General features: G+C 44.2%; 4 protein-coding genes across 4 annotated transcripts; 2 read left to right on the top strand and 2 right to left on the bottom strand.

The window, feature by feature from the left end:
• The first annotated feature begins 6836 nt into the window (after nt 1-6836).
• Nucleotides 6837-11831, top strand: LOC311252115 (uncharacterized protein). The gene is made up of 3 exons (XM_084344968.1): nt 6837-7141; nt 8953-9687; nt 10166-11831. The coding sequence occupies exons 1-3, from the start codon at nt 7126-7128 to the stop codon at nt 10249-10251; spliced, it is 837 nt and encodes a 278-aa protein (XP_084201094.1). The 5' UTR covers nt 6837-7125; the 3' UTR covers nt 10252-11831.
• A 129-nt stretch (nt 11832-11960) lies between these two features.
• LOC311252114 (uncharacterized protein) lies at nt 11961-15235 on the bottom strand. The gene is made up of 8 exons (XM_084344967.1): nt 15008-15235; nt 14625-14696; nt 14482-14553; nt 14099-14298; nt 13432-13495; nt 13183-13348; nt 12738-12935; nt 11961-12516 (listed from the first exon to the last, which is right to left on the bottom strand). Exons 1-8 carry the CDS (start codon nt 15014-15016, stop codon nt 12392-12394), a joined length of 906 nt encoding a protein of 301 aa, XP_084201093.1. The 5' UTR covers nt 15017-15235; the 3' UTR covers nt 11961-12391.
• A 1052-nt stretch (nt 15236-16287) lies between these two features.
• Nucleotides 16288-22222, bottom strand: man2b2 (mannosidase, alpha, class 2B, member 2). Its single transcript, XM_084344966.1, has 19 exons — nt 21991-22222; nt 21701-21847; nt 21502-21607; nt 21244-21416; nt 21002-21117; nt 20678-20855; nt 20354-20552; nt 20074-20264; nt 19742-19913; nt 18994-19130; nt 18593-18870; nt 18207-18398; nt 17890-18133; nt 17691-17801; nt 17414-17606; nt 17114-17260; nt 16886-16998; nt 16641-16758; nt 16288-16555 (listed from the first exon to the last, which is right to left on the bottom strand). The coding sequence occupies exons 1-19, from the start codon at nt 22147-22149 to the stop codon at nt 16458-16460; spliced, it is 3072 nt and encodes a 1023-aa protein (XP_084201092.1). The 5' UTR covers nt 22150-22222; the 3' UTR covers nt 16288-16457.
• A 111-nt stretch (nt 22223-22333) lies between these two features.
• smim20 (small integral membrane protein 20) lies at nt 22334-23903 on the top strand. The gene is made up of 3 exons (XM_084344969.1): nt 22334-22474; nt 23208-23264; nt 23771-23903. The coding sequence occupies exons 1-3, from the start codon at nt 22366-22368 to the stop codon at nt 23812-23814; spliced, it is 210 nt and encodes a 69-aa protein (XP_084201095.1). The 5' UTR covers nt 22334-22365; the 3' UTR covers nt 23815-23903.
• Nucleotides 23904-24892: the final 989 nt, after the last annotated feature.

Here is a 24892-nt window from a genome sequence, read left to right as displayed (position 1 = left end):
TAAATGCGTCCCCGTTCCATTGTCGTTGAGCAAGTTTGTATGGGAACAAGACTGAGAGTCTGAAGCAGGGGTGGACAAACTTTTTCCCATAGAGGGCCAAAATGTAATCTGGCCAAAAAAAAGCACCTGTTGTGCTGTTAAAGGTGCAATATGTAATAAATGTAGCTGAAAAATGATCATCAAAATGTGAAGAAATATCTGTTATTCTTTTCTTTTCTTTTCTTTTCTTTTCTTTTCTTTTCTTTTCTGTGTTTGTTTGTTGTTTGCTTTCTATTCTCTCTATATTTTGCTTTATTGCCTGTTTTTGGTTGCCCGAAGTGCAACTACTATGCAAATGTTGACTTTTCTGAAAAATACAATAAAAGAAGTTATCAAAAAACAAATGTGACGGAGTAACAGTTTTGACCTTGTGTCAAAGACGTCCTGTATTGCGTTGCAGAGATATATAGCATGCTAACCAGCTAGCAGTGCTCTGAGCTCCAGGCTTTATGTTCAGTGATTATGAATTCTGTTTGATTGGAAATGTTATGTGATGACTTTGGTTATTAATGCACATGTCCTTAAAATACAACAAAGGCATTTTTTAATCACCTCCTCTCTGCGGTGTTTACCTAACCAACACCCTCCTCTGTTCAGAGATTGCTAACAGTAACAGAAAACAAACAAAGGAGTGTACATCAACCCTACAAATTCCTGTATTTCCACAAAACCAGCAGCTTGTGAAATGCATCTAAACTCCAAACACACATGAGCACAGAAGCATCTGTAGCAACATCCTGAGGAAACCGCCTCTCCCTTACAGCTTTACTGTAACAAGGCATCAAAGCCTGGGCTGCAGCCAAAAAAATGGGATGTATGTGTGAGATAGTGTAGGTTTTTAAGTGGTAATAAATCCCACCTAAAGAAAATTCCCAAGAAGTAGATTAGAATTTCCAGTCTTCTTCTTCTTTAGTGTTATTTCCCTGATTTGATTCCTTTGAATTTGGGCGAATAACAGGAAAACCTGACTTTGAGGCCAACAGGCACAATGAACCCCCACCTAGGACTCCTCTTTTGAGTAACTGAGCCATTTCCTTCGGTGAAACCAGCGGCCGCCCATTGTACTCGTTCAGGAAGGTGTCACCAGGGAGTGGGGAAAGATGTGGATTTACATAATTAAATCCGGTCACTTTCACTAGAAGAGCAGCTGTTGTCTGTTACAGTGGATCGAGCACATGAAAGCATGCAAGCATGCGGGGTTAAGTGTTCACACATCCCTCTGTCAACATCATGCATTTCTTCATAACACCAGGTATGACATGTTACTGTTGAACACCAACTCAGTGGAACGCCAGAGTTATTTTTAACATTAACGTTGAACAAGTCATTAGTTTGCCATGGAAAAGCAGAGTCATGCTCACAATCCAAACACATAGCAGCTCTAGATTTTATTGTGCAACACACCTCTGCGTGGATTATGAAACATACATTGGATGACACTTTAACACACTTGACATACTTGTCATACCAACAACAACAAGTCTGAACCCCTCCTATCGTGTTCTCTATTGTGGTAAATATTTGAGAACAGAGCAGAGCGATCATAAATCTACAGTTGCCATTCCTGTTTTCGTATCTCCACGCCTCATCCAACTTCCCTATACAGGTGAGCACTCTGCTGGAACACACAGTATGGGTGTGTGTGGTGTTCGAGTAAATAACAACACAGCTAGCGTGACATGAAATGATGAGGTTGGAAAAACGACACTGTGATGATCGATCATGATGTTGGCTTTTGGCTTAAGTGTGGCAGATTGTAGAGGAAGTTTCAGGGTTTTGGACATGAATGAGGATTTTCTTCGATATTTGTTCAAGTGTCAGACAAGACTTAATTAAAAACAAATCTTATTTAACCATCATTTTACAACAAGGAAACCTAAATTAAAAAACCCCAGGCCTGAAAACCTCTCTCTCTCAACAGCCCAAGGCTCCTGTGCCGTGGTAGGCTGGCTAGCTGCATGGCTAACTGAGCTAACAGTAGCTACACTGTGAAACAAACACAATAATAAATACTTGTAGAACATGCAACAACAAAAAAACATGACAAAATCTAATCTTGAGAATGTTCTGGTAGACATACATCAGTAACAATGAGTTACAGACAGACAATGTGAGACAGATAACACGAGATATGCCACAAGATCAGAATCAAACGGGAATGGAGATATAAAATGTTGCATAACAACAAATCATACAAAAGATTTTATCCTAGAAACAACCTGGCACCCTGAGACTGCCCAAGAGCTAAAAATAAATAAGACCAATAACTTAATGAGGCTAAAAACATTTTTTTTAAATGATAGCTCCATAGTATGTTGTATCATATATTACAAAAATAGCAATGGTACTACTATGCTGTGAAGTATTTCAATAATGTATTCATTGACATTTTTTTTATTTGCTGTACATATGACTGGGGAAACATATTCTGAATCTACCATTATTTGTTCAGTAGGCCTACATATTTTAACAAGGCTAAGAGACTACAGCCATGCTAGCAGTTCAGCTAAATGCTAACATGCTCACAATGGTAACAGAGTGATGTTTTGAGCTATAATCTTGATGGTATATATGAAAATAAAATGCTCACTAACGTAATTTAGCATGTTAGCATGCTAAATTTTGCATTGTAGCACTTAACACAAAGCAAAACTGACAGTAATGTCAGGTGTGTGGTCATAAACCAAATTATTGGACACATCTACTGTACATGCTAATGTTAGCATGCTATCACACTCACAGTTCTAACATACTATGTTTCGCAGCTATAATCTTAAAGGTGCAACATGTAAGAATGGGCCATTGGAACTCAAAACATATAAAGGGCAACATATCACTAAACTTAGCTTGGTTAGCCGTGCAGCTAGCGGTCTGTACTGAGAGCTAAGAGAACTGGTTTTGACGCTAGCACAGGAGTCTTTGACCAGGACAGGCCTAGGCTAGCTGGTTAGCACGCTAACTTCAGTAGTTTTCTCTGCAGCACAAAACATCGATGTCATAATGTTGAAACTGTTATTTCTTCACATTTTGATGATCATTTTTGTAATTTTTTGATTGTTTTAAACTAAGATTTTACATATTACACCTTTAATTTTATATATGTGTATAATGGTCACATCTTAAGTTAGCGTGCTAGCATGTTAACTTTTGCTACAAAGCACTAAACACAAAGTAAAATCAATGGGAATTTCTTTCAGGTATGCGGTTATAATGGCCTAATGATGACACTACATAAGAAGATGAGGGATAACAGAAGGAAAAAATCATTATGATTCATCCTATGGGGAACATGATTGTCTTTACCAAATTCATTGCGTAATCCAATAGACATTGAGAAATTTAACAGAAACTCACAAAAATCAACCTTATGGAGGCACTAGAGGAAAAAATCTGGGGAACATCAAAGTCAGGAAGCTTCATCCCTAAATTACAATCCATTCAATAGGTGTAGATATATTTTAGTCTGGACCAGTTGTTGGACCGACCTGCAAATAGACCGGCAGAGCCGTTCACATGCCTAAAAAGGGATTGACAGTTCCTGTAATTATCATATGAAGGTAAAAGTTCATACATGCCTTTTATAGCACAGGTTATAATGGTCCTGGGGACAGGTTGTAATGTGCTTTTTGCTTCAATAGAAGTCAGCGATATCAAACTGGAACGCTGCCTTCATTGTTGACAAGCCTGGCTACTGCAGATATATATCAGTAAATGCCAGGGACATTTGATTTGCAGCAGTTTCCAAAAAGGGAACTGAGCATAAAACATGTGTGCCGTGAATAGATTGCAGCTCATATTGTGTCATTTTACTTCCTAAATTTTCCGCATTTGCCCTGCCTTCAACAGTAACAGCACTGCATCCCTGTTCAGCTTCTCAAGACACTGTATGACAAAAGAGGTACACCCTGTGAAAAAGCAGGCAGTTGTTCTCAGAAGCAAAGGGAACCAGATAATAACTCAGTCAACCAGTTTCTTGGAACAGAGCCACTTGACGCTCCGATTCACAAGAGCTGTAATAACACAGCCTGGGTCAGTTACTCCTTATCTTTAGCATGTATCAAAAGCTCAACTCATCAACAAAAGTTTCCTTTTTTCCTTCGCGTTAAAGGTATTTTGTTCCTCAGAAATCCCCAACTTTCCTCCCAGCTTAAGTGTGAACTGTGTCGACCATTCAAGGAGTGGTTTTGTCATGATGTGCTCTCTTGAACCGGAAACTTTCTTGGACCCTGCCTTCTGCTGAAGTCAGATATTGTCTTTGTTTCCCCTCAGTGACATGTAATAGCTTCCTGAGAGGGTTGTAAACGTGGTGGTTTCAGTCACAAGTAGCAGTCAAGAAGAATTAATGGCTGCCAATTAGCTTAGTTTCTGAACAATCGGGTGTGCCTGTAATCGCGGCACACCCACTGATAGTAATGTGTTGTGGCTAATTGTGTCTAATGGCTAGACATTTAATAGTCATGATTTATATAACTGAAAACTCTAATGCTACAAGAGTTTAATGCTATGCTAGCAGCTCTGTGAGGCTGTAGCTACGTAGGCAACATCAGTGGCTTACACGCTCACATTGACAATGCTAACATGTTATTGCTTTATGTAGCATAAAATTCACTGTCTTTGTTTGGTGTGTTAGCATACATGCTGATGTTTTTTGCAGCTAGGCCATCATGTTCGGCATGTTCAACGTCATTGTTGAGTGTGTTAGCATGCTAACATTTTGCTAATTAGCACTCAATGCAACATAAGGCTTTTGTCATAAACCTAACTGACGTCTGTACAAAAATGCATGGCAATCCATTCAGTAGTTGTCAGCCACCATTATTAGCCTCATTTAGCATTATTTAGCATGCTGAACAACCAAATAGGGCTAGAAATAGCCTACAGGGTACATTGTTGATTGATTCTCTACTGCAGGTGGACTCCAGCCTATGCAACGTTTTGAATGCTAACTTCGACCTTACTGCCTGTTGTAAGATACGTACGGACAAATAACCAGCAGGGAATGTTTCAAAGGGGATTAAACATGTAAAGCGTGCAACATCTCTTTACTGTTGACCACTATAATCTCTACCAATCAAGTGGGCAATCTAAAACCTCGTTCTATGCTGGCACTCACTGAATGGCTCTCTCGAATAGACTATATCTCCACTGCGACATGCCTCAACAAGAACTGCAGCTGCACCACAGTTTGGATGCTGACTGTGTTCTTGCTGACCGTTGCGAGATACGTAGGGAGGGTGGCGCGCCCGCCTGAGATGCTCCATTATGTCACCGGTGCCCCAAGAATAGTTGCAGTGTGTCCTGCGAGGCACTGAGGCGAGTGTGACGTTCAGAACTTAACTGTTATTGGGCCAAACCCAGAAGAAACAGGGGCCCTACTGTTTCCCCACGTCAGGCACACCCAGCCACACACACACACACACACACACGTACAGATGCACAGACGCATACACACATGGAACCGTTTAAGGTTTTCCCCTCTGCCACTGTTCAAAATGCCCCCAGAAAAAACACTCGGAGCAGATCTGAGGCGGTGAGGCCAGTGATCCCCATTAGGGACGGGCTGTGACGCAATGCGACGGTAATGAAAGGTAGTGGGTTTCAGATGTTTCCTCAGTCTTGTATTGTACTTACTGAAACTCTCAGCTGGTACAGCGTATGTCATGCACGTTTGAATTAACGACGACTAATATATTTTTAGATATCGCCTACATTTTGGTTTTCATTGGTCCTGTAAAAGTGTAAAAATATGAGGAAATGAAATGTCAATTTTGATAATGTGTTAATTAAGTTATCTAAATGTACTGCAAGGAACTGTGTGACCTACATTAGCAAACGAGACCATCAGCAGACGATCGGCTATTTCTATCCTGACTCATCCGGGATGGATACGTCACGATATTAAAATGTGTGTAAACATCATATTTACGGTTTATAGCAGTGTCCCACATTGTGAAATGATTTTTTACAATCTTAAAGGAACACTATGCACCTTTTTTTTTTACAGGCCTATAAACAGACAGAGCCCTTGATACACGGAGCAGCAGTTTGCAAGAGCTAACGTGAGTTTTAGATCTACTTTAAAGATTATTGTGTACCTTGTTTGTTGGTAAACAAAGCAGAAGAAACTTGGAGATATGGTGGGGTGAGGACAAAAAGGTCATAAAACATAACCAAAACTCTCATTAAAGAAGGTTACACAGTGCACCTTTAAAGCTACTGAAAGAGACATAAAGTGGAAAAACTATGATAAGGGGTTAAAGGGGCACTATGCTCAGAATGTTTGAGGTAATAATACAAACTCAGTAATATATTTTGTTTCCATTACTGAGTAAACAAGCTGATCTCAGAGGAAAATAAGGTCCCAGAACACTGTTTGAAGCTGGAAAGGTGGCAGGGTCCGCCACATATAAACAAAGTAAAACAATGTGTAACTGTTAGTCATTTAAAGTCAGTGGTTATTCACTTTGTTTAGGCATTAAAAAAAATCACTCTCCTGAAATGTCTTCCCCAACACTTACATAGTGCACCTTTAAATATGACATAAAGCCGTAAATCTCCTGACAACCACAGTTCCAGTAAAAGGCTGCATGTTAGTTAATTGTTACCCATCCTGCCAGCTAGTGAAAAGCCATTTCTCTCAAGTAAATCATCGCCTCCCTCTGCTCACACACTAACCAGCCTCCTCACCGCTCAGAGCCTCGGAGCCTCAGACGCGAGTGCGCGTCCACGCGTGTGACGAGCTCGCGCCTACGCTGCTTAAAACGCTCTTCCCACGGGCGGTCTGATTCACTCACCTCACACACAGAGCGCAGACAGAGGAGCGTGATTCAGTCCTGTCCTACATCAACCCTCTCACACCGCCGCACACGTCTCGCTGTCGCGTATTTTACGCACGAGGAACGCCGAGACCTGAAGTTTTAGACAGAGAGTTTGTCGACACCGGTCGGTTAATCGGTTATTTTCTCATATAAACTGACAGTCCGGCTTGTTTTGTATGCGGACGTGCAGGACCTCCACCTGCCCCGTGTGTTTGGAGAGATCACGGGACTCTGCGGTTCACCTGAGGCGCACGGCGACGTCGTTTGCATGAAACTGTGGCCAGGTAAGACTAATTTAGGAACTTATTTGAATAGAACACCTGCATGATGCTTAAATCAATGTTTAATGTCGTATTCGTGAAACCTAATGAGAAATCTTACGGTTTTTGACAGTGTGGCAGTTGCTCATGCCCTCAAGTGTGGAGTTTTTCGGGACGCCTCAGGGGCTCGCAGAACCTCACTCAAAAATCTTCCATTTGAAAGTTATCCCGCTTATTCCTGACACTTTACATCGCTCAATATATTTTTGCGAGCTGTTCAAATAGTCACCAGGCTCTTTTTGTCAATTCGGCTTCAAAAGAAGGAGTACATGACTCAGTTTGCCATTGCCATCCATTGATTGATTTTTAGATCAGGTGAACTTCATGACATGACTGTTAGACGAAAGTTCTGCCTTGTGAAGTGCATCCTGGAACCTCACTCAGAAATCTTCCATTTTAAAGTTATCCTGCTTATTCCCGAGGCTAAACATCGCTCAGTATCTTTTGTGAGCTGTTCAAATAATCCCCCAGGCTCTGTTGGTTAATTCGGCTTGACTCAGTTTGCCATTGCCATCCTCTGAGTGCCTTTTAAATCAGGTAAACACAGGTATGGTTCCTACAAGTTCTGCCTTTTGAAGTGCATCCTGGGTCCATAACGTAGCCTCTTAGTTGACATCCTTCTGTATTTGTGTTTTCCCCGACACATTAAAAGTGTTCAGGTCAAATTATAAGCAAATGTGCACCGTTTGGATGTGACAGCTCCTTGCACGTGTCAGAAAACAGAAGGACACATGTTTGTTCAGATCAAACTAAGACAACAGCATGTGAGATCTTATATGGATGCAAATTTGGATTTGTTTGTTTTGATTATTGCGATTTCTTTTGTGCGCTCTGACAGAGAAAACCAGCGAGTTGATGCAAAATAGATGGCTATCTGCGTGTGCATGTTTGTGACCCACACGTGTAGCTGTATGTGTGCATGTCCTGGGTCTGCCCAGCCTCTAGGTCATCTTGCATCCCTCCTGCGATGTGACACACTCACACAAGCATGCCATTGTTTGCGGGAGAAATATTTAGGGGGGAATGCAAAGCTGTTTCCTGCGCAGCAGGGTGGACTAACAATGGCCCACCACCTTGGAACAGTCGGTGGTTCTCTCCGCAGCTCACTTCTGAGGACGGAGCTAGGATGTTGAAAGAATGGCCAAGAAAAGAGAAAGGGGGAAAAAACAAAGTTTAACACAATGGCGAGCCGGCGGTTCTGTGGGTTTGTAGGTTGGGAGACAATGGGTGAGCAAATGTAGAGGTTGCATAAGACTTGAGGTAGCGAGGTCACAGAAGTCCTCCAAGTCCTCCAGTAACTAATACGCTGATATGAGTGATCTTTTCGTGTGTTACAGTAACCCTTCATTTATTTTGGCACGTGTCCAGCTCTTAATAGTGTTTGTACGTCTCGTAATGCTTCACCGCAGTGAGGACAAAGCCCAAGTCAAACCTGAATGTAAATATTTAATGGGCTGGCATCTGTGGTGAGCGAATATTCCTCACTGAATGCGTCACATTTGTAACTGATCCTGTTTGGTGGCCTTTTGTTTTTCCAAGCTGCGGTACAACTTGTGCTGACTGAGTTTTTTCCTCATCAAGGAGGCGAAAAGCATGAGATTGCACAAAAGCTGTAATGATACGAAGAGTTGCTTCATACCTGAGAAAGTCTTCGGTGTCAAAACCTTCTCGTTATTCAACTCTGGGCAAAGATCAAGCATCTGTCTCGCTCGATTGTTCAGGCCTCCTTAAAATGGATCTGCTAACGTCAATGTCTTTTATCTGTCTCGTTTCAGATAAAAGCAGTGGATGCAACGACGCTCCATTCATAGAAGAAAGGTGGAAGAGTGGCAGAGGCTCTGAAGAGGACCAGCTGACCACCGGCAGATACACCTCAGCTAAAATTCCCTCCAAGCCCAGCCTGAAGCGCACCATGTCCCTCAGCACTTTCCACCTCATGCAGACCCTCAAGAACTCTCCTGCGGCGCTACGTCGCCGCTTTCGGCGCGACCGCACGGAGTCTCTATCCCACGGTGACCCTCTCTTCAAGGTCCACTACCTGGGAACGGAGAAAATCTTCTCTCTAGATCGAGAGCAGGCCCAGGACGCTATCAGCCACTTGCTGGAAGGTATTGCTAACGGGAAGAAGCTGAGCAAAGATCACGCATTGGTGGTGCGCCCGAGATACGTCGAGGTCAAGGAGCTGAGCACGGGTCGGCAGCTCACCAAGACGTACCTGCAGGACATCGCGTACTGCGCCGCGGACGTCAACCGGCCAAATGTCTTCCTGTACATCTGCAAACATCACGGGCAGCAGCTGCAGTGTCGAGTGTTCTGGTGCAGCCGGGCGGAGAGGGCGAAAGACATGACGGCTTGTCTGGCACACTCGTTCCAGAGGGCGCTGAGCGACTGGCAGCAGGACGGCTCGGCCACGCTGCCGCCGGGAGAGGCGAAGGCCAAACGAGCAGAGGAGTCGTCCAACTCTCCCGCCAACTCGAAGAGCTCCACGCTGCCTGCCAGCCTGGGAAAAGGTGAGACGACAATGCTGCAGAAACGTTTGAAGGCTCTTAGCCAAACAATGTTACAGATGATAATTTATAAAACCTTAAAGGTGCAATACGTGAGACATCCCCCTTCATTATGATTATATTTGCTGCCTTATTTATGTATATAATAAACTAAATTACTTAAACGTCAGCTTGGCTCAATTGGAAGAGAACAGTTGTTTACAGCAAACGGCCCTTTAATGGTGCATGACTAATAAAACCACTGCCCTGATCCATAGCCCTTATCACATTCCCCTCTCTTGCTCTCCAAGCTGTTTAGAAAGATAACATTTCCAGAGGTAATGCTGAAACAAGCACATTCAGTGAAAGCAATGAAAACCAAGTGCTGATGTAGGTAGAAGTAACCGATAGCCTCACTCGGGCAAACTAGTGGGGTTAGCCGGATGCCGTTTTGCAGCTGCCAGGCTAACATAACTGACTCACTGTCTTTTTTCCTTTTCAGTTCGCTGGAAGAAGAGGGGCTCAGTGTCTCGCAGCCCCCTCAGGGCCATCAGCAGGAGAGGATCTGCCTCTGACAACTGGAACTGAACCCCCGGCATTAACCCTTCCAACACGGGGACACATTCACCAGACGACAACCTCAAGGATGACAGCACTGACGGGACGAGGGAGGGATTACAAGACAGAAGGACGGACAAAAGGGATTGAAGTGTGCGAGTCCATATTTGGACATGTGAGGACTCTGCTTGTGAGAGGATGTAATCAGTGAGCGCATGGACTTGAGGGTTTTTGACGCAGCAAAGTTGACTTTTTGCGAGAGCGGCGCCCAGTGTAGCACAAAAGGCCGCTGACAGCTTCCTTTGTTCGCCTGTCAACGGCTGTGCGAGGACTTGCGACTGGCTGCGGGCCACTTGCGGACGTTTCATTTCCTGGGCTCCTCTTCTTGGTCGGCTCGGTCTCTGAAGCCACCGAAAGAGTTTGTCGGAAAGAGACGACTGAACTGACAGTGATGAATGGATGACGACTAAAAACTGGAAAGACAAACAAAGGCTTTTATTTTGAAGGCGGAATTTTATTTAACTGACATTTATGACAGGTCATGATGATTTTATTTAATTTCTTTTTAAAACCCTGTGGCACTAGCATGTTTCTCATCTTTATTTTGAAGCAGGTGGACAAAACCACGCTTTTAATCTCTGTTTTGACAGTTTGGGCCAAGATGTTGTAGATGTAAAGATACAGAGGAAAGAAAAAGGGTCATGGAAGTCTTCTGTACACTTTCCATAGTTCCAATTGTAAAATTAGACCCCTGAACACATCAGATGTTCCTTCATTTCTTACTACATTTGAATAGGTCGGCAGCATCCAGCACCTGCATGATGAATGTGGGGAAAAAATAGACCCTAGCAGAATCTGCAGAGTCAACAAAATCCTCCCTTCAAGCACCAAAAAAAACCCCTGATCCGAACTGTCCACTGCTATGAATTATTTGCATTTACGTGGAAAAACAAACATGCACACTCTCGGCCATGACTTGCAGGGCCCGTCTGTGTCCGAACACTGGGAACGCTGTGTTCCCACGTGGAGCCTCGGTGTGGAATGCGCGGCCGTGCACCTGCATTCCGATCGGGGGCGAACCGTCTCCTCCGCGTCCAGCCGTGACTTTGCACGTCGAGCAGCCTCGTCAGCCGATGCTTTAGTGTGCGTTTAACTCTGAGCCCGTGACTCGTTCACATTATCGAAGCCATAAAAGGTGCCCAAGTGCTAAAGTTAGACTGACCATTACAGGCATTTTCATGCGCAGTATTGCATAACAGGCTCTCATGGTGGTGATTTCTGTCTGAAGGTTTACAGATGAGGATTAGTGGTACACCCTGAGGCCACCATTAATGTGTCATTTTGTGCTCTCAGACCAAAACGAAGCTAGAAATGTTGCCTTTTTTTTTTTTTTTTTCTCAGACTGATGTGCCACTAGGTTTTTATCGTTTAATTTTAACATTTTGTACTCGTGGTGTATCTTTTCAATTACAAACGGCGCAGCCCTGATCTCAGAAAAAGGGGTTAAAGCGCCTGCTTTAAGGCATATTTTATCAATGTACTGTTTTTATGTCACTGTACATATTTAATTAATATGTATTTTATGGAATATTAAAACTTTTTATACAAGATTTTGTTTGTTTGAACATGTTCTCCCTCTTGCAAGAAGAAAACTATTTAACCAGCTTTAACTTTTTGTTTGTTTGTGTGTGGGAGGGCAGGATTGAACGTTTCGGGGGTGGCAGGGCAAGACGTTCAGAGAGGTCCTGGGATGTTTAATCTCAGTCATGTGACTCGCTTCCCAGGGTCCTTTCTCCAGCGTTTTCACATTTTTCAAACACTCTCGTACATGTGACTACCTTCGAGCTGTAGTGAAGATGCAGCTCCATCTGAACGGCGTTGAAACACATAGGGCCGTACGGTGCTGCAGCAAGAGCTCTCTATAGACGTTTTGTTCGTACAGGTTAGATAAACACACACAGATGTCATTGCACTTGCGGTTATACAGGACATTAAACGCACCACAACACAAAGAAATAATAAAAATAAAACAGGAATCACCTAAATACAGTCCTTCTAATGAGGTTTCACACATTTGAATGTATTTGCTTTCCCTTTTTTTCCTCCAAAAAGTCAGCAAAAGTCTCTCCTCTTCAAGTAGATCATGTATATCATATACCAGCAATCGCAGTCACTCCTCTCCAGGAGAGTTTGGCCCTGTTGGACTGCTGGCCAGCCCGGAGGACTCTCGGCGTCGCTGCAACTCCAGCAGGGACTGTACGTGAAGACGCCTCAGAGGCTTCACCTCCTCTACCACTGGAAAGAGAAGGGAAGCAATCAAAAACATTCGCAGATGCCTTAAAATTCAAGCGCAGCCAAGTGTGGAGCGGGAGGAAGGCACGTCTGGGCCCTTTTGTAATGTGGCTAAACGGCACCACCTGCTGGCCTCAACAAAAACAGCAGATAATCAGCAACAGTCTGTGACAACATGCAAGTAAAAACCAGACAGACCCCTGCTGCACTCCAACATTTCCTACCTTTGTCATAGTGCAGCTCGTCCCGGTTCCCGTAGACCACGTACATCTCCAGGAAGTTGAGGAGGGCGCCCGTGACGAGGAAGCGGTCAGGGAGGGGAAGGCTTTTGATGTAACGCGTGTCCAGGGCGAAGGGGTTGGAGGGAGAGGGGACGGTGCACAGGCACACCAGCTCACTGACGACGTCCCACACGCGAATACCTGGAAGAAATCAACAACACCAGAGCGGAAAAAATGCTAAATTGTAATAAACATTTGTATAAGTCCATATAACTAAAGCACCTCCAGCTTTTTCCACAACTCTAATCCCCACCACACAGTAGTCTCTAAGACGGTTAAACCCAAGCATCTGTGTCTGATTTAGCTCATGGAAAATGGTGTAATTATTGAATCTGTGCAGTGAAACAATAACTCTCTCCTGTTTGGATTCCTCACATTGTTTCCATACCTCGCGTCTGCCAGTCCGAGATGGACTTGAGCTTCATGGGCGTGTCCTTGACCATCGAATCGGTGCCTCCGATGTTGACCAGCCGCTCGTGATTGGAGCGGATCCAGGCGTGGGGCCGCCCGTACTTGACGTAGCCGGCCAGTAGGAACAGAGTGCAGTTCACCTCCTGTTTGGGGGACAAAGTCGAGGCTGTTGGACTGAGCGAGCGAGTTAATGCTGAAGGTCAAAGAGTCTGAATGAGGCACTTACAGGCACTGCTATCTCTCTCTCACTGGGGGAGGCTGGGAGGAGATGCTCCTCACTGCTGGGCTCCCTGAGGACACAGAGGAGTCAATCAATGGGTTTGTGTCTTTAGTCTGCACGTACAAACACATATTTCCATGTCTTTTTGATTATGAAGCAGGTCCAGGTGCTGTATAAACACTGTTAAAGTATATAAAAAAACACTCAGTCCACGGAGAAATGCACAAAGCCTGTATACAGGGTTTCGCCTTCAAACGAGGTCACCACCCTCAGCACGGCCGTAGCTGCAAAAACACCGACAGAGCCAATGCACAGTGGGCGGTGCTTTCGCAGGCCTGCCATAGCTGACCAATCAGAGCAGACCTTAAGGGGGGACTTAAAGGGACAGGCACTAAAACGGAGCGTTCAAACGGAGGGTGAATAGAGGTGCTGCAGCTATGGACAAAGATAAATAATGTGTTTTTTGAACATTAAAGCATGTAAACATTTTCTAGTAGACACCCAAACATGAAAATAAGCACAATATGGGATCTTTAACAATGTCCCATAGAATTAAATGTAAAGATTGGACGTCCCAAAGCAAACATCAATCATATAAAACTGAGAAAATTTGCAAATCCTCACATCTGACGAGCTGTTATCACGTAAAAACACAAACACATGTCTCAGTCACCTGGCGGTCTGTGGCTGTGGCTTGTGTGTGTGTGGCTGGTGGTCTCGTGGACACGGAGGACGCTCCCCGGGCAGGGGTGAGCTGCCACGGCTGTCCACGCTGGGGGCGCTGCTGCTGGGGGAGACATCGCTGCTGTTACAGCTGCTGCTGGAGGAGTACGAGGAGGCCCTGGAGACCAAGAAACCTGGGGAACGCCACCCCTGCAGAACAGGGACACAGGGGGAGGGGAAAACAGGGTTTCTCTTTTCCTGTACTGGCTGCTGATGACGGTAAGATTAAAAATACACGAGGAGATGTATTTTCTGCCAGTTGTTTTGCAGAAAATGTGCAGTATTTATTAAAATGCACACGCTTTGTGTGTCTGTGTCTGTGCAGAAACTTACCAGATCCTCGTTAACGACTGTCAGCAGCAACTCCTCTTTCCCTCTTAGCCACGGCTGGAAGTATTTAAAGCCCTGCCACAGAAAACAAGATTAATTTCAAGAAACAGTTGTGAGCCATGTTTTCTGCATGTGTATTCACTGACCTGCAACGATCCAAGAAGAGCCAGGTCATTCAGAAAGTGCTGCAGCTTCCTCTTCTGATCCCTCTCTCTTTTCTACACAAAGAGGGATGATATTTGTGAGAAATGCAAGATATAAATTAGCACTAAAACTTGATACTGTCAATAATGACCTAAAACCCCTCCAGCACCTCAGGGATCCCCATCAGCCCCCTCCCTGCAGTATCCTAGCAACACATGCAGCGCCTGATGGCAGCATCCTGCATCTCCATCCGCAATAATTACATAGAAAAACAGAAACTAACGCACAGATGGTGTAAAAACGTGCAGCAAACACCATCTCTGCTGCATCCCGATTATAAATCATCATCCTGAAAGAGGCTCACGTCATGAAGGAAACAACTCACGCTGCTCATCTTGAACCAAATCGCAGAAAATCGCCCTCTTCTTCCCGGGCGATCATGACACGCTGACGCCGAACACCTTACATTGTGTCTGTCTAACAATGGTGAGCTGCTGTGGGGAAGCAGACAGACACAGGGCTTGTTCTGCTCGGGTGTTGCCTCGTCTGTGGCTGCTGCATGAAGTCGGTCTGCTGATGGCAGTGTGTGTGTGTGTGTGTGTGGAAGCCCCTAGCGGCCATGTTGGGAATGAGCTCTGTTGAGGCGAAGCAGCAAAATGTCACCGACAATATAACTTTGAAAAACATATTGATATTAGTGAAAATGTCCCCGTGAGAATTTAAAACAACTATTTTATACACTGTGTAAACTTTATTCACTTCATTTTTTTTTTTATTTGGATAACACCAGGCTACCTGTTTTCACTGCTTCACTCGGCCCCTTAAGATTAAGCTAAGCTAGAAGTGCTAAGCTTAGCCTATAAACTCGACAGGACAGAAAACTTAATTTCTCAACTTATTAATAAAGTGAAACATGTTTTCAAAATGTACAACTATTCTTTTGAAAGTAAAATACCCTAGAAATCTGTCCCTAAACTTTGACAAACACATTTTCTGATCTTACTAGAAGCTTTTTTGTAACGTAGCGCACTAAAAATGTAATAATTTCTCTTGTTCGGGGATTTGGAGACTGTTTAAAATGCTTTCATTTCTCTTTGGCACATTTGTGACTTTTGTTTGTGGATGTCACTCAGCTTAGCATGCCTGTAGCTTAGCTTTTAGGTGCTTAGAAATAATAGGGAGCAGCACCAGAGCTGCCACTAGCCAGTTAGCTCAGTGCAGCTAGCTTTTTAAATTGGGGGCTCGGAGCACTGGGGAAGTGTTTATACTGTTAGCACAAGAGCTTTGGGCTGTGGCTGACCAGGGCTATGTGGTTAGCATGCTAAACATGCTTTACAACACAATATGTGATGTCCAAACTGTTATACCTTCATGTTCTGTGTATAAGTTTAGTTTTGCATGTTTCCCACCAAAATTATTACATATAGCACCTTTAACACCTTTGCTGCAGTGACTTGATCTTAAAATCTGTTCCGACCTGCAGCCGGTGAAGGTTACAACAAACATGATGTAAAGGCATCCACGGTAGGAGAAACTTTTAAGCAGCTTTCCCTGAAATGAATGAGCCACTCACTCATTCATAACACCACACAAATCCCCAATATCAGACCAACTTTATTGCGGTGCTGGCTGGCTGGTTTGTCTCAATGAAGTCAGACGTTTGACAAAAATAATCAGTTTATTCAGCGAGAGATTCAAAACACCTCATCAACACATCAGTGCCTCTCCACAAAGCAACATAATGATCAGCGACACCAGGAATCAAATGTTTAAAAGCGTTCTCATATTGCGTCTAAGGATCGTTCATCTTCACAGAAGACAAAAGACGGTTCAGCCTAAACGTTCCTGAAGGCGAAGTGGACAAAGAAGGTCCTGATCTCTTTGGGTGAGATGGTCACGGTGAAACCTCCACAACTCTGACAGCTGCTGTTGTCTGAGAGAAAGAAAATTAGTTTGTTAGTATTTTATAAAATGTGTAATATCGTTGTCACTCTATTTAAACGCCAAGTCATTCTCACTTGTTTCTAAGTCATCTGCTGTTTTCCACTTCCACCTCTGCAGACTGGTGATGTCCCAGGTTCCTGTGAGAGATCGCTCCTCCAGCACTTTTACTTCCCCTATGCCCTGCAGCACATCCTGTTCGCAAGAAATGACAAAATGAGTTATGCATGTTCTATTTTTAAGTTGAGAAAATCAAAGGTTTTCGGTTTCCTTATTAAACTGGGACATTAACGTGTAAAATAAGTCACAGTTTCATTAACACCTTCAGGTTTATGGTGACTGGTTTGGAAAGCTCGGGGTCTTCTCCCTCCTCGAAGAGATGCATGATCCTCAACAGGACCCGATCGTAGTCTGGCTCTGAGTGCAAATCATTACCTAGATGTACATCGTATGGTTACATTTCACTTTCCAGAAGACAAACAGAGGTCTATCAATCCCCTGAAATGACCTTAGAAAGCACACGATGTGCTCAGTGTGTCTAACAGCTGACCTGAGTGAACGTGGCTGAGGTGAACACTGTGATCAGAGCTGTAGTTCCACCCGGGGATGCAGAGGCTGAGCAGGTGGAGATTCGGTGGGAGAACGACTGAACGCAGAGGAGAACGTTCTCTGGGTTCCTTCTCCTGCCAGGGCCTCTCTAGAGGTAAAAGAGATTGGGGAGTTTGGTCAGCCAACACAAAATATATAGTAATGAGGTCATCGAGTAGTGCAGGAGTACAAGGTATTACACTATTCAGGCTTAGCCCCATTCAAAGAGACTTTGTAATGTTTTTTCAAAGCCAACACTCACGAGGTTGGTCGATGGGCATGATGACAGGTCTGTGCTGCAGCTCTATCGCCTCCCTCTGGTAAAGCCTGGAGGTGGCACTGATGGAGCCCAGCATCATCCACAGGGTGGGCCTCACCACCGAGCTGTCGTTGAGGGTCAGGTTGTAGCCGAGGTTCCAGGCCAAGTTGTTCCAAAGACGCCGATGGAGCATGACCTGGAGGAGGCGAACATGCAGGATGTTAACGTGCGTTTCTGTTCGTCGGGGGTTTTTCTTTTTATAGCTTTTTGTTTTTTGTACCTCTAGTTGTCCGTCAGCTTGGCTGGACACACCGTGAGCTCTGTCGCCGACCAGCACCAGTCTGCTGAGGTCGTCCTCAATGTAGGCTGTCCGAACCATGGGGAAGTAGTTCTGAAAAGTGCATATGATACGTAGATTATTTTACGTATTCCAGTGTTGTATCCTAAATGTCCAGAGTCCAGATCACCCGAGGACTTACTCTTGCTAAAGTGTTATTCGTGAACTTCCTGTGTGTCCTCTTCATCATCTGATAGCCGTTATCATCTGTGTACAGGGTCCGGTTGTTCTTCAAGGAGGAGCTGGTTCTGAGGACCACCTCCGTGTTGAGACGGAGCGGACCCAGCGAATACGTCTGCTCCAGCCTGTGACACGGCACTCTGCCCCCGAAGCATTCTGGGACACGGGTGGTGATGGAGAAGGCGTAGTCTTGATCAACTTCCTCTCTAGAAGGTGGAACGAATGACTCAAATATTGTTTGTTTTAATAAAAATAAAGTAAAACTCATATTATACCCACCTGAAGAAGAGCTGCCTGATCTCCGTCACAATCTTCCCGGGGATAATCTCCATCTCCACAGCCTTGTAGGCGCGCACAGCTGACCCGTTGGCGCTGAAGATGTAGTTATCAGAGATGGGGCCTGCTTTTACGTCTCCGTTTGCATGGTACTCCCAGAAATCCTGAGTCATCCTTACTCGCCTTTTCTCTGGACTGCCAAGGATGACAAAGAGGACAGCAGGAAGTGATGGATGCAACCTACAATATGTCACTGTTAACACCGTGTTAAAGCATTACAGTGTTATCTTAACAGGGCGGATGAGTGTGATAATGTGCAAACACAAACTCCTCCCTGTGTGTGCTTAAGTTTATTTACATGTGGGGCAACAAGAGGCTTAAAGTCTTACAGATAAGTGATGCTGTGCAGTAGATTTGTATCCTGGTCAAACATCAGCTTGTAACATTCGTTCAGAACAGGCAGGAGCCTCCTCCCTGTTTTCAACCACTCGCGGACGTTGAGTCTCTCGAACAGAACCCCTTTCGCTTCATAAGTCCAGCCACACTTGGACGTCCCGGAGCACTGCTGCTCGGAGAACTTAATCAGGTATTTCCTGTGCTGAAGGCCTCCGAGGTCCACCACGATGAACAGATCATAGGTGGCATTGGACTGTGCCGACCTCTGGATCTGTAACACAAAGGAAGAGGCCTAGCTGGTTAGCAACTTCAGTCGAAAACTCTGTTTAGTTCATTTTTTAACTAAAATTCTTACATACTGCTCCTTTAAAGATAAATAACAGAAACACACTACCTGTGCAGGCACCGGCTGTCCGTCATCATCGTAGACAGCTGCGGCGGGGAACGTCACAGTGAAGTTGATGACAGTTGTTGTGTTCCATGCTAACGGGTTGTAAACGATGACATGTTGCTCCAGAGCCTGATGAACACCTGGGACAAGGAGATTAAAGGAGCAATATGTAAGAATTTGCCACATGTCGAATTCTAAACAAATAGAGGGCAGCACATCGCTGGAGTAGCTGCTAACTGCTGCTAACTGTAGCATCCTTGAGCTAGTATACTTAGTTAGCGCTGCAGCTAGCGGCCCGGACTGGAAGCGCAGAGCTTGGTTGCTTTCAACTAAATTCTTACATATTGCACATAATTAATTTAAATAATAGCCCAAATGTTTAGGAAAACCTCTTGTTGATCTTATCTTGAAGCTAGTGTTAGCATTTAGCTCGAAGCACAAACTGTTCTGAAAGATATTTTTAGCTCTTTATGCATTAATAAATGTTTTAACTGATCAGCTTTTCCGTTAAGTCCTTTCGGGGAGTTGTATGAGAAGGGTATGGAGCAAGAGCCAGGAGGTGATTAGCCTAGCTTTGCCTAAGCCAAGGTTACAAGCTAACCTGGCCCCTCAGGACCATGTTTGTTTAACCAATGCACAACCAGAAATGTAAAAAGCAAAAAACAAAACACAATTTGTGATTTTACGTAGCGTCTTGCATCACTGTTAGCATGCTAAAGCAAGCTGCCGTCCTCTTGCAAAATGTTCACACCTTTCCTGTGGTAGCGGGTGCCGAGGATGCTGGGTACGTCGAGGTTGTGGGGCAGCAGGAAGAGTGCAGCCAGAAGCTCCTCCACTCCCATCATGGCCTGCAGGAGATGCTGCAGGTACATGTCTGCCACTTTGGGAGACTCTGTGCCAGTGATGCCATCATGATGCTGCACCTAAAAAACCCAGCATATAACATATTTTAATATAAATTAAATTGGCTTAAGAGTAATGAATGAAAAACACATTTTCATAATTTTTATCACATATTTGACCAAGAACTTTGATTATTTGCACTTCTTCCTGCTAAAGGGGCTAAATATTTTGACATATTACCTCTGAGACAGCCCAGCGAAGCGCCCTCAGTTTATCCAGGGCCCAGTCTTTAGCTACAGGTCCGTCAGGGAAGCTGATTCGGTAACGGGTGAAGAGGGTCTCCGCTGCATGCAGCTGGGCACTGGCCCGTCGTGCCACTCCTTTCAGAACATTTCTGGAGGCGTAAAACCCCGTCCACGCCTGGTGTGGCTCTAGGAATTTACATCAACAAGAACATTTGCCTCATTTGTTTCCTTTACTGTGAAGCAGCCGGTGATTGTTTTAGGATGCAGATTCTCACCGGTGGAATAGGGTAGAAAATCTTCACTTCCACGCCGCTCCCAGACAAGATCTGATTGGTGGACGGCTTGGAAGTATTCACCAAGAGTGGCATACTGGACCATCACCCCGAAATCTTTGCTGTTCTGGTTGATGTACTTCATTAGAGGATCCATGTTGTTGAACTGGACAGATGAGTTGTAGAACTGCTTGTCACATCCCTGAAACACAAAGATGGCGCACCGATGTACGTTAAATGTTCACCTAGTAGTTCTTTTCAGCCGTAAAGCAACACTTTACTTGGCTTTGACATTGAATAAAAGATCACAAGTCTCTATTTACTCACCCACGGCCACAGCACGTGATTCGTCCTAAACCACGCAGCCCTCTGCTTGATGTTCTCCACCATAGTCTTGGCGTAGGCGTGTACCGTCTCCTTGGTGACAGGGACGCTCATGTTGGGGTAAACTCCGTCTTTAGGGGGATCGGGGAACAAGGCAACTCCATTCCAATAGAAACCAGAGCTGAGACGTAAGAACATGTTTGATTTTAATGATGAAGATACTACTAAGGTACTTATATCTGTTACCAGCTTTCTTAATACATTATGAGTCATTTTCAGTAGACGCCGATCCACTGTAGGAGTAGGAGAGTATAAATATGGACCCACCTGTTGGAGAATGGCAGGTATGATGGGGTGCAATAACTAAACTGGTCCATAACGTGAGTGAAGATCTGCTGCTTCTCTTTTAGAGAGGGAGAACCTCTCCACACAAACTGTAGTTTCTGTAAGACAAACAACATGCAGTGACTTCTGGTGCCATTTTAAGGTCGGGTATTCAGTGTCAGCTGTCAGTGTGACTGTCCTTGACCTCCTTCTTTTGTACAATGTTTTGATTTTTTTCTCCCTACCTTGTTTTTCTGCATGGCGTCTTTGAGGTCGTAGTCGATGCGGGAGATGAGGTGGGCGTTGAACCCGGCCAGGGCGAAGAGGACAGGCGTGGTGGCCGAGGCTCCAAATGGATCCACGTGCCAGGAAAACTGGGGACGCACCCCAAATGTCTCGTAGAGGAAACCGTGTCCCTCTGAAACAGCACAGAGACACACAGACAAGTCCTACTTACTGTTTCTTCCTCTGTCATCTGCTGGGAAGGAAATGTGTTGTACTACCTGTCATCTGTAATATCTCATCGTCTAGATCGGTCACAGCCTCGTCGTGCATCACTTGGCCCCCGATGATGAACTCAAGCCGACCTTCTTTTACCAGCTGTCGTACCTGGAGAGCATTTAGTGTATTTAAAGCGTCACGGCAACAGTTTTACACATGTGGATCAGTTTATCGAGCCTGTCTTGCATCACATGTCTTTACCTGTCTCTTCTGAGAGTCTGTGGCCACGGTATCCCACCACAGTCGAAAGAACTCCTGCTCCACAGCGATGAACCGGCGGTCTTCAGCCTTTGACAGCTCCTCGGTCACACTGGTGTACACATTGGCCGCATAGGCGTGCATGCTCTCCTGATGGGGAAGTACACACTCATTTACGTCATGTTACATGAAAAACACACACATTCGTCCACACAAACTGCTAAATAGCATACAGTGCAAGATACGCTTACCAGGTTTAACACCTAATCCAGAATATGGGGACAGAAACCTACCTGGATAGTGTACACCCAGCCAACATCCATGTGACTGTGAGGGATTACAAATGTCTGGATGGGCTTGTTTGCTGCTGTCACTCCATATGAGCACATAAAAAGCACAGAAACGGCTAAAAACGTCATCTTTTGAGCCTGAGATGGAAGAGAAGCGCTCATAACTTCTCACATCTCCACCCCAGACTTCCTTGTTATTGTTGTGCTGCAGCACGTGACTCTGACGACTCCAGTCAGTACGGAAGCCCAGGAGAAACAAACTCGCTCGACGCCGCGTTTGTTAACGCGTGGCTTCTGCTGACCCTTACACCGGAAGTGCTTATTGTAAACACTGTGTACGTTTGGAGGTGAGAGTGTTGGATCCCATGAGACAGAAACATGTCCAAAAATGCGAGAATAGCGTTAATATTTGGAGGTTTTGTGACGGCTGTTGCCGCTGCGTTGTACCCCATATTTGTCTACCCGCTCACACATAGAAACGAGTACAGTAAGTGTCAGCTTTACAAAGTCAGTTACACAATTAGTTTACAGCGGCTGCCTTAATGTCGTTTAATATGTTGCTCTGTTGCCTTTAGCATTGTGCTAATTCTTTCCAGTCGTATTCAGTCTAAATGTTGCTGTATTTGTCTAAACGTAAGCTAAAGTTAAGCTAGTAGTCGTTTTAGCTAGCTAGCTGTTAGCTGGCTAATAGGATTTAATGAGCATTACAACTATTTTACATCTATTTGAAGTCTTTTCTCGATAATTTAACTTAGTGAACTTGTGGCTTTATGTTCACAAAAGCTCTTCATAATGTAATGTATGTGTGTTTTTATTATGCTCATATATGCCTGAATGTAGCAGATATTTACCTGTTTGACGTGAGCCAACTAGCTAAAAGTGGTCAAATTGTGCACCTAGACTAGAAGAAATCAGCAGGAGCTGCTAACTGAACACCCAGAGCCTTTACTTTTCCATATTTCCCCAAACTATAAACATGTAATCAATGCAGCTAAGACCGACTAATGCCAGGAAAATTCATTTAAATAGTTGTGGTATGACTGTATATGTTGTAAAGTCTGGAGCCAGTTGTGGCCGGCACACATGGAAGGTTGAAGCCAGGACACATGATGTTAGTTGATTGTGCAAAACAATCCTCCAAGAACAGATAAGCTTGCAATGTGACATTGATTTTTATTACTTTTTTCTAAATATATACTGCACTCTGCTCTCTTTGCTAGGAGAAGTCCAAAAGATGAACCGGACAGGAATCAAGCAGGCAGATATTCAACCCGTGGGTAAGAGCACACTCCTAGTAGATGTATGTAGTGTTTCAGTCCACAGAGCAGGTATATTATGCCTGGTGAAGGCTGGGTAGATTGAATAATTACTATGACATTTTTGCAAGTAGTCAAAATTTGTTGAACTTTCTTTACTGGGATATTAATGTCATTTTCAAAGACTTCTCACATATATTGTTTGTTGTACTCAGGTTGCACCAGATGTATGTGGTTTACAATATCAGGGCAATATTGAGAGTCATTCTCTCTAGATCCCAACCAAAACATTGGTCAGCAGGTACTATTGGCTTATATTGGCTCATCACAGATGTATTTTATCAGCATATATGCTGTACGCCAATATCTCCAGAGATTATAATGCTTGGATCAGTCTGGCTCTAATTCCCTCCAAATCCCAAAAAATAATGTACTGTATAATGAGCCACACTCAGCGGCAAAAGCCACTGAAGTGTAATTCACTGCCTTAATAGTGGTTCAACATACATCATTTTTTTTGTCTATAGGTGTGAAGGTATGGTCCGATCCGTTCAAGCCTTCAGGCAAATGACGACCAGTGACGGCCAACCCTTCACCACTTCCCGACACTGATGCTGTTCAAGACTTTAAACAGAGAATGCCTTTGTGTGAGTGCTTGCTGTGTGTGTGAGTGAATGCTTTCCAGAATGTGTGTTTTTTTTGGTTGTTAAATGATATAAATAAAATTTAAAGCTCTTATAACTTAAACCTGATTCTGTAAGTGATTTGTTGATAACATTCAACAGTCTCGTCTTTATTTACTTTAACTGACACTGCTTATGTTTTAGTTCCAGTTTTATAAAATAATAATAACCCTGATACAAAGTGTGATGGACTTTCTACCACAGTCCATATTTCAGATGATCTGCTCTTTGTCCTCTTTTGTCCACAAGGGGGCGCCGCATACCCGTCTGTGGACACAAAAGGCACTGGCCTGCAATGTTTTGTTTGTGAGATATTTTGGAAAAACTTTTGTATTTCCAAAAGCCTTGCTCTGGTATGTGGCCTGTAGGAAATTATAATAAAATACAGTGGTTTGTTTAGCCATCCTATTCATAAGAATCTCTTTTGACATTTTATTTTGATTTAGTCGGTATGGCAGTTATAAAAACGGTTCAGCAGATGAGGGACAATGTCCAGTAATGTGTGGTATCATCTTCCAAAATGGAAATAGTGGAGACAGAGTTATTCCAGGACACATCACTCCGTATTATCATTTCCCTGTCAGAGACACTGGGTTGAATTGTTGTTCGGCTGTTTAAATGGCATGTGACTGGAGCTGTGTTTTGCCCATCGGCTGAAAGGACGGGGCAGAGCTCCATGGCCGTCTTGTTCAAAATCCTACTCGATGTGATCCAGACTCCCTTTACGAGGCCGTGGGTGCCGTAAAAGCAGGGGGTTCCAAAACTACAGTTTTTTCCCTGTACTTTTGTGGTTTCCTGACATTGACCAGCATCCCCTTTCAGAGTTTGGTCCATCAAAGTCCTCTTGGAGGAAAGATAGATTAAGAAAGAACTAAAGCATGTGTTTATGGTCCTTCAGAGATGGTGCATTTTTAAAGCTGCCCTTAAATCTTTCACAGTCCTCCATGTAGCCTGTACTTTCGGACT

The sequence above is a fragment of the Pagrus pagrus genome, assembly GCF_965226575.1.
Source record: "Pagrus pagrus genome assembly, chromosome: 22".
Lineage (NCBI taxonomy): Eukaryota > Metazoa > Chordata > Actinopteri > Spariformes > Sparidae > Pagrus > Pagrus pagrus.
This window is presented reverse-complemented; position numbering and strand designations above follow the sequence as displayed.

What these genes read in the sequence shown, in the direction of transcription:
- LOC311252115 (XM_084344968.1), top strand. An exon ending in GCCTGCCAGCCTGGGAAAAG is followed by an intron (nt 9,688 to 10,165) that starts GTGAGACGACAA and finishes TTTCCTTTTCAG; the next exon opens with TTCGCTGGAAGAAGAGGGGC.
- LOC311252114 (XM_084344967.1), bottom strand. An exon ending in CTCTTCTTGGATCGTTGCAG is followed by an intron (nt 14,554 to 14,624) that starts GTCAGTGAATAC and finishes TTTCTGTGGCAG; the next exon opens with GGCTTTAAATACTTCCAGCC. An exon ending in CCACAGCCACAGACCGCCAG is followed by an intron (nt 13,496 to 14,098) that starts GTGACTGAGACA and finishes CTGTGTCCTCAG; the next exon opens with GGAGCCCAGCAGTGAGGAGC.
- man2b2 (XM_084344966.1), bottom strand. Translation starts at nt 22,149, where the DNA reads ATGAGCGCTTCTCTTCCATCTCAGGCTCAAAAGATGACGTTTTTAGCC. An exon ending in TACCTGCCATTCTCCAACAG is followed by an intron (nt 20,856 to 21,001) that starts GTGGGTCCATAT and finishes CTTACGTCTCAG; the next exon opens with CTCTGGTTTCTATTGGAATG. An exon ending in TTTTCTACCCTATTCCACCG is followed by an intron (nt 20,265 to 20,353) that starts GTGAGAATCTGC and finishes GTAAATTCCTAG; the next exon opens with AGCCACACCAGGCGTGGACG.
- smim20 (XM_084344969.1), top strand. Translation starts at nt 22,366, where the DNA reads ATGTCCAAAAATGCGAGAATAGCGTTAATATTTGGAGGTTTTGTGACG. An exon ending in CACACATAGAAACGAGTACA is followed by an intron (nt 22,475 to 23,207) that starts GTAAGTGTCAGC and finishes TCTCTTTGCTAG; the next exon opens with GAGAAGTCCAAAAGATGAAC. An exon ending in GGCAGATATTCAACCCGTGG is followed by an intron (nt 23,265 to 23,770) that starts GTAAGAGCACAC and finishes TTTTGTCTATAG; the next exon opens with GTGTGAAGGTATGGTCCGAT.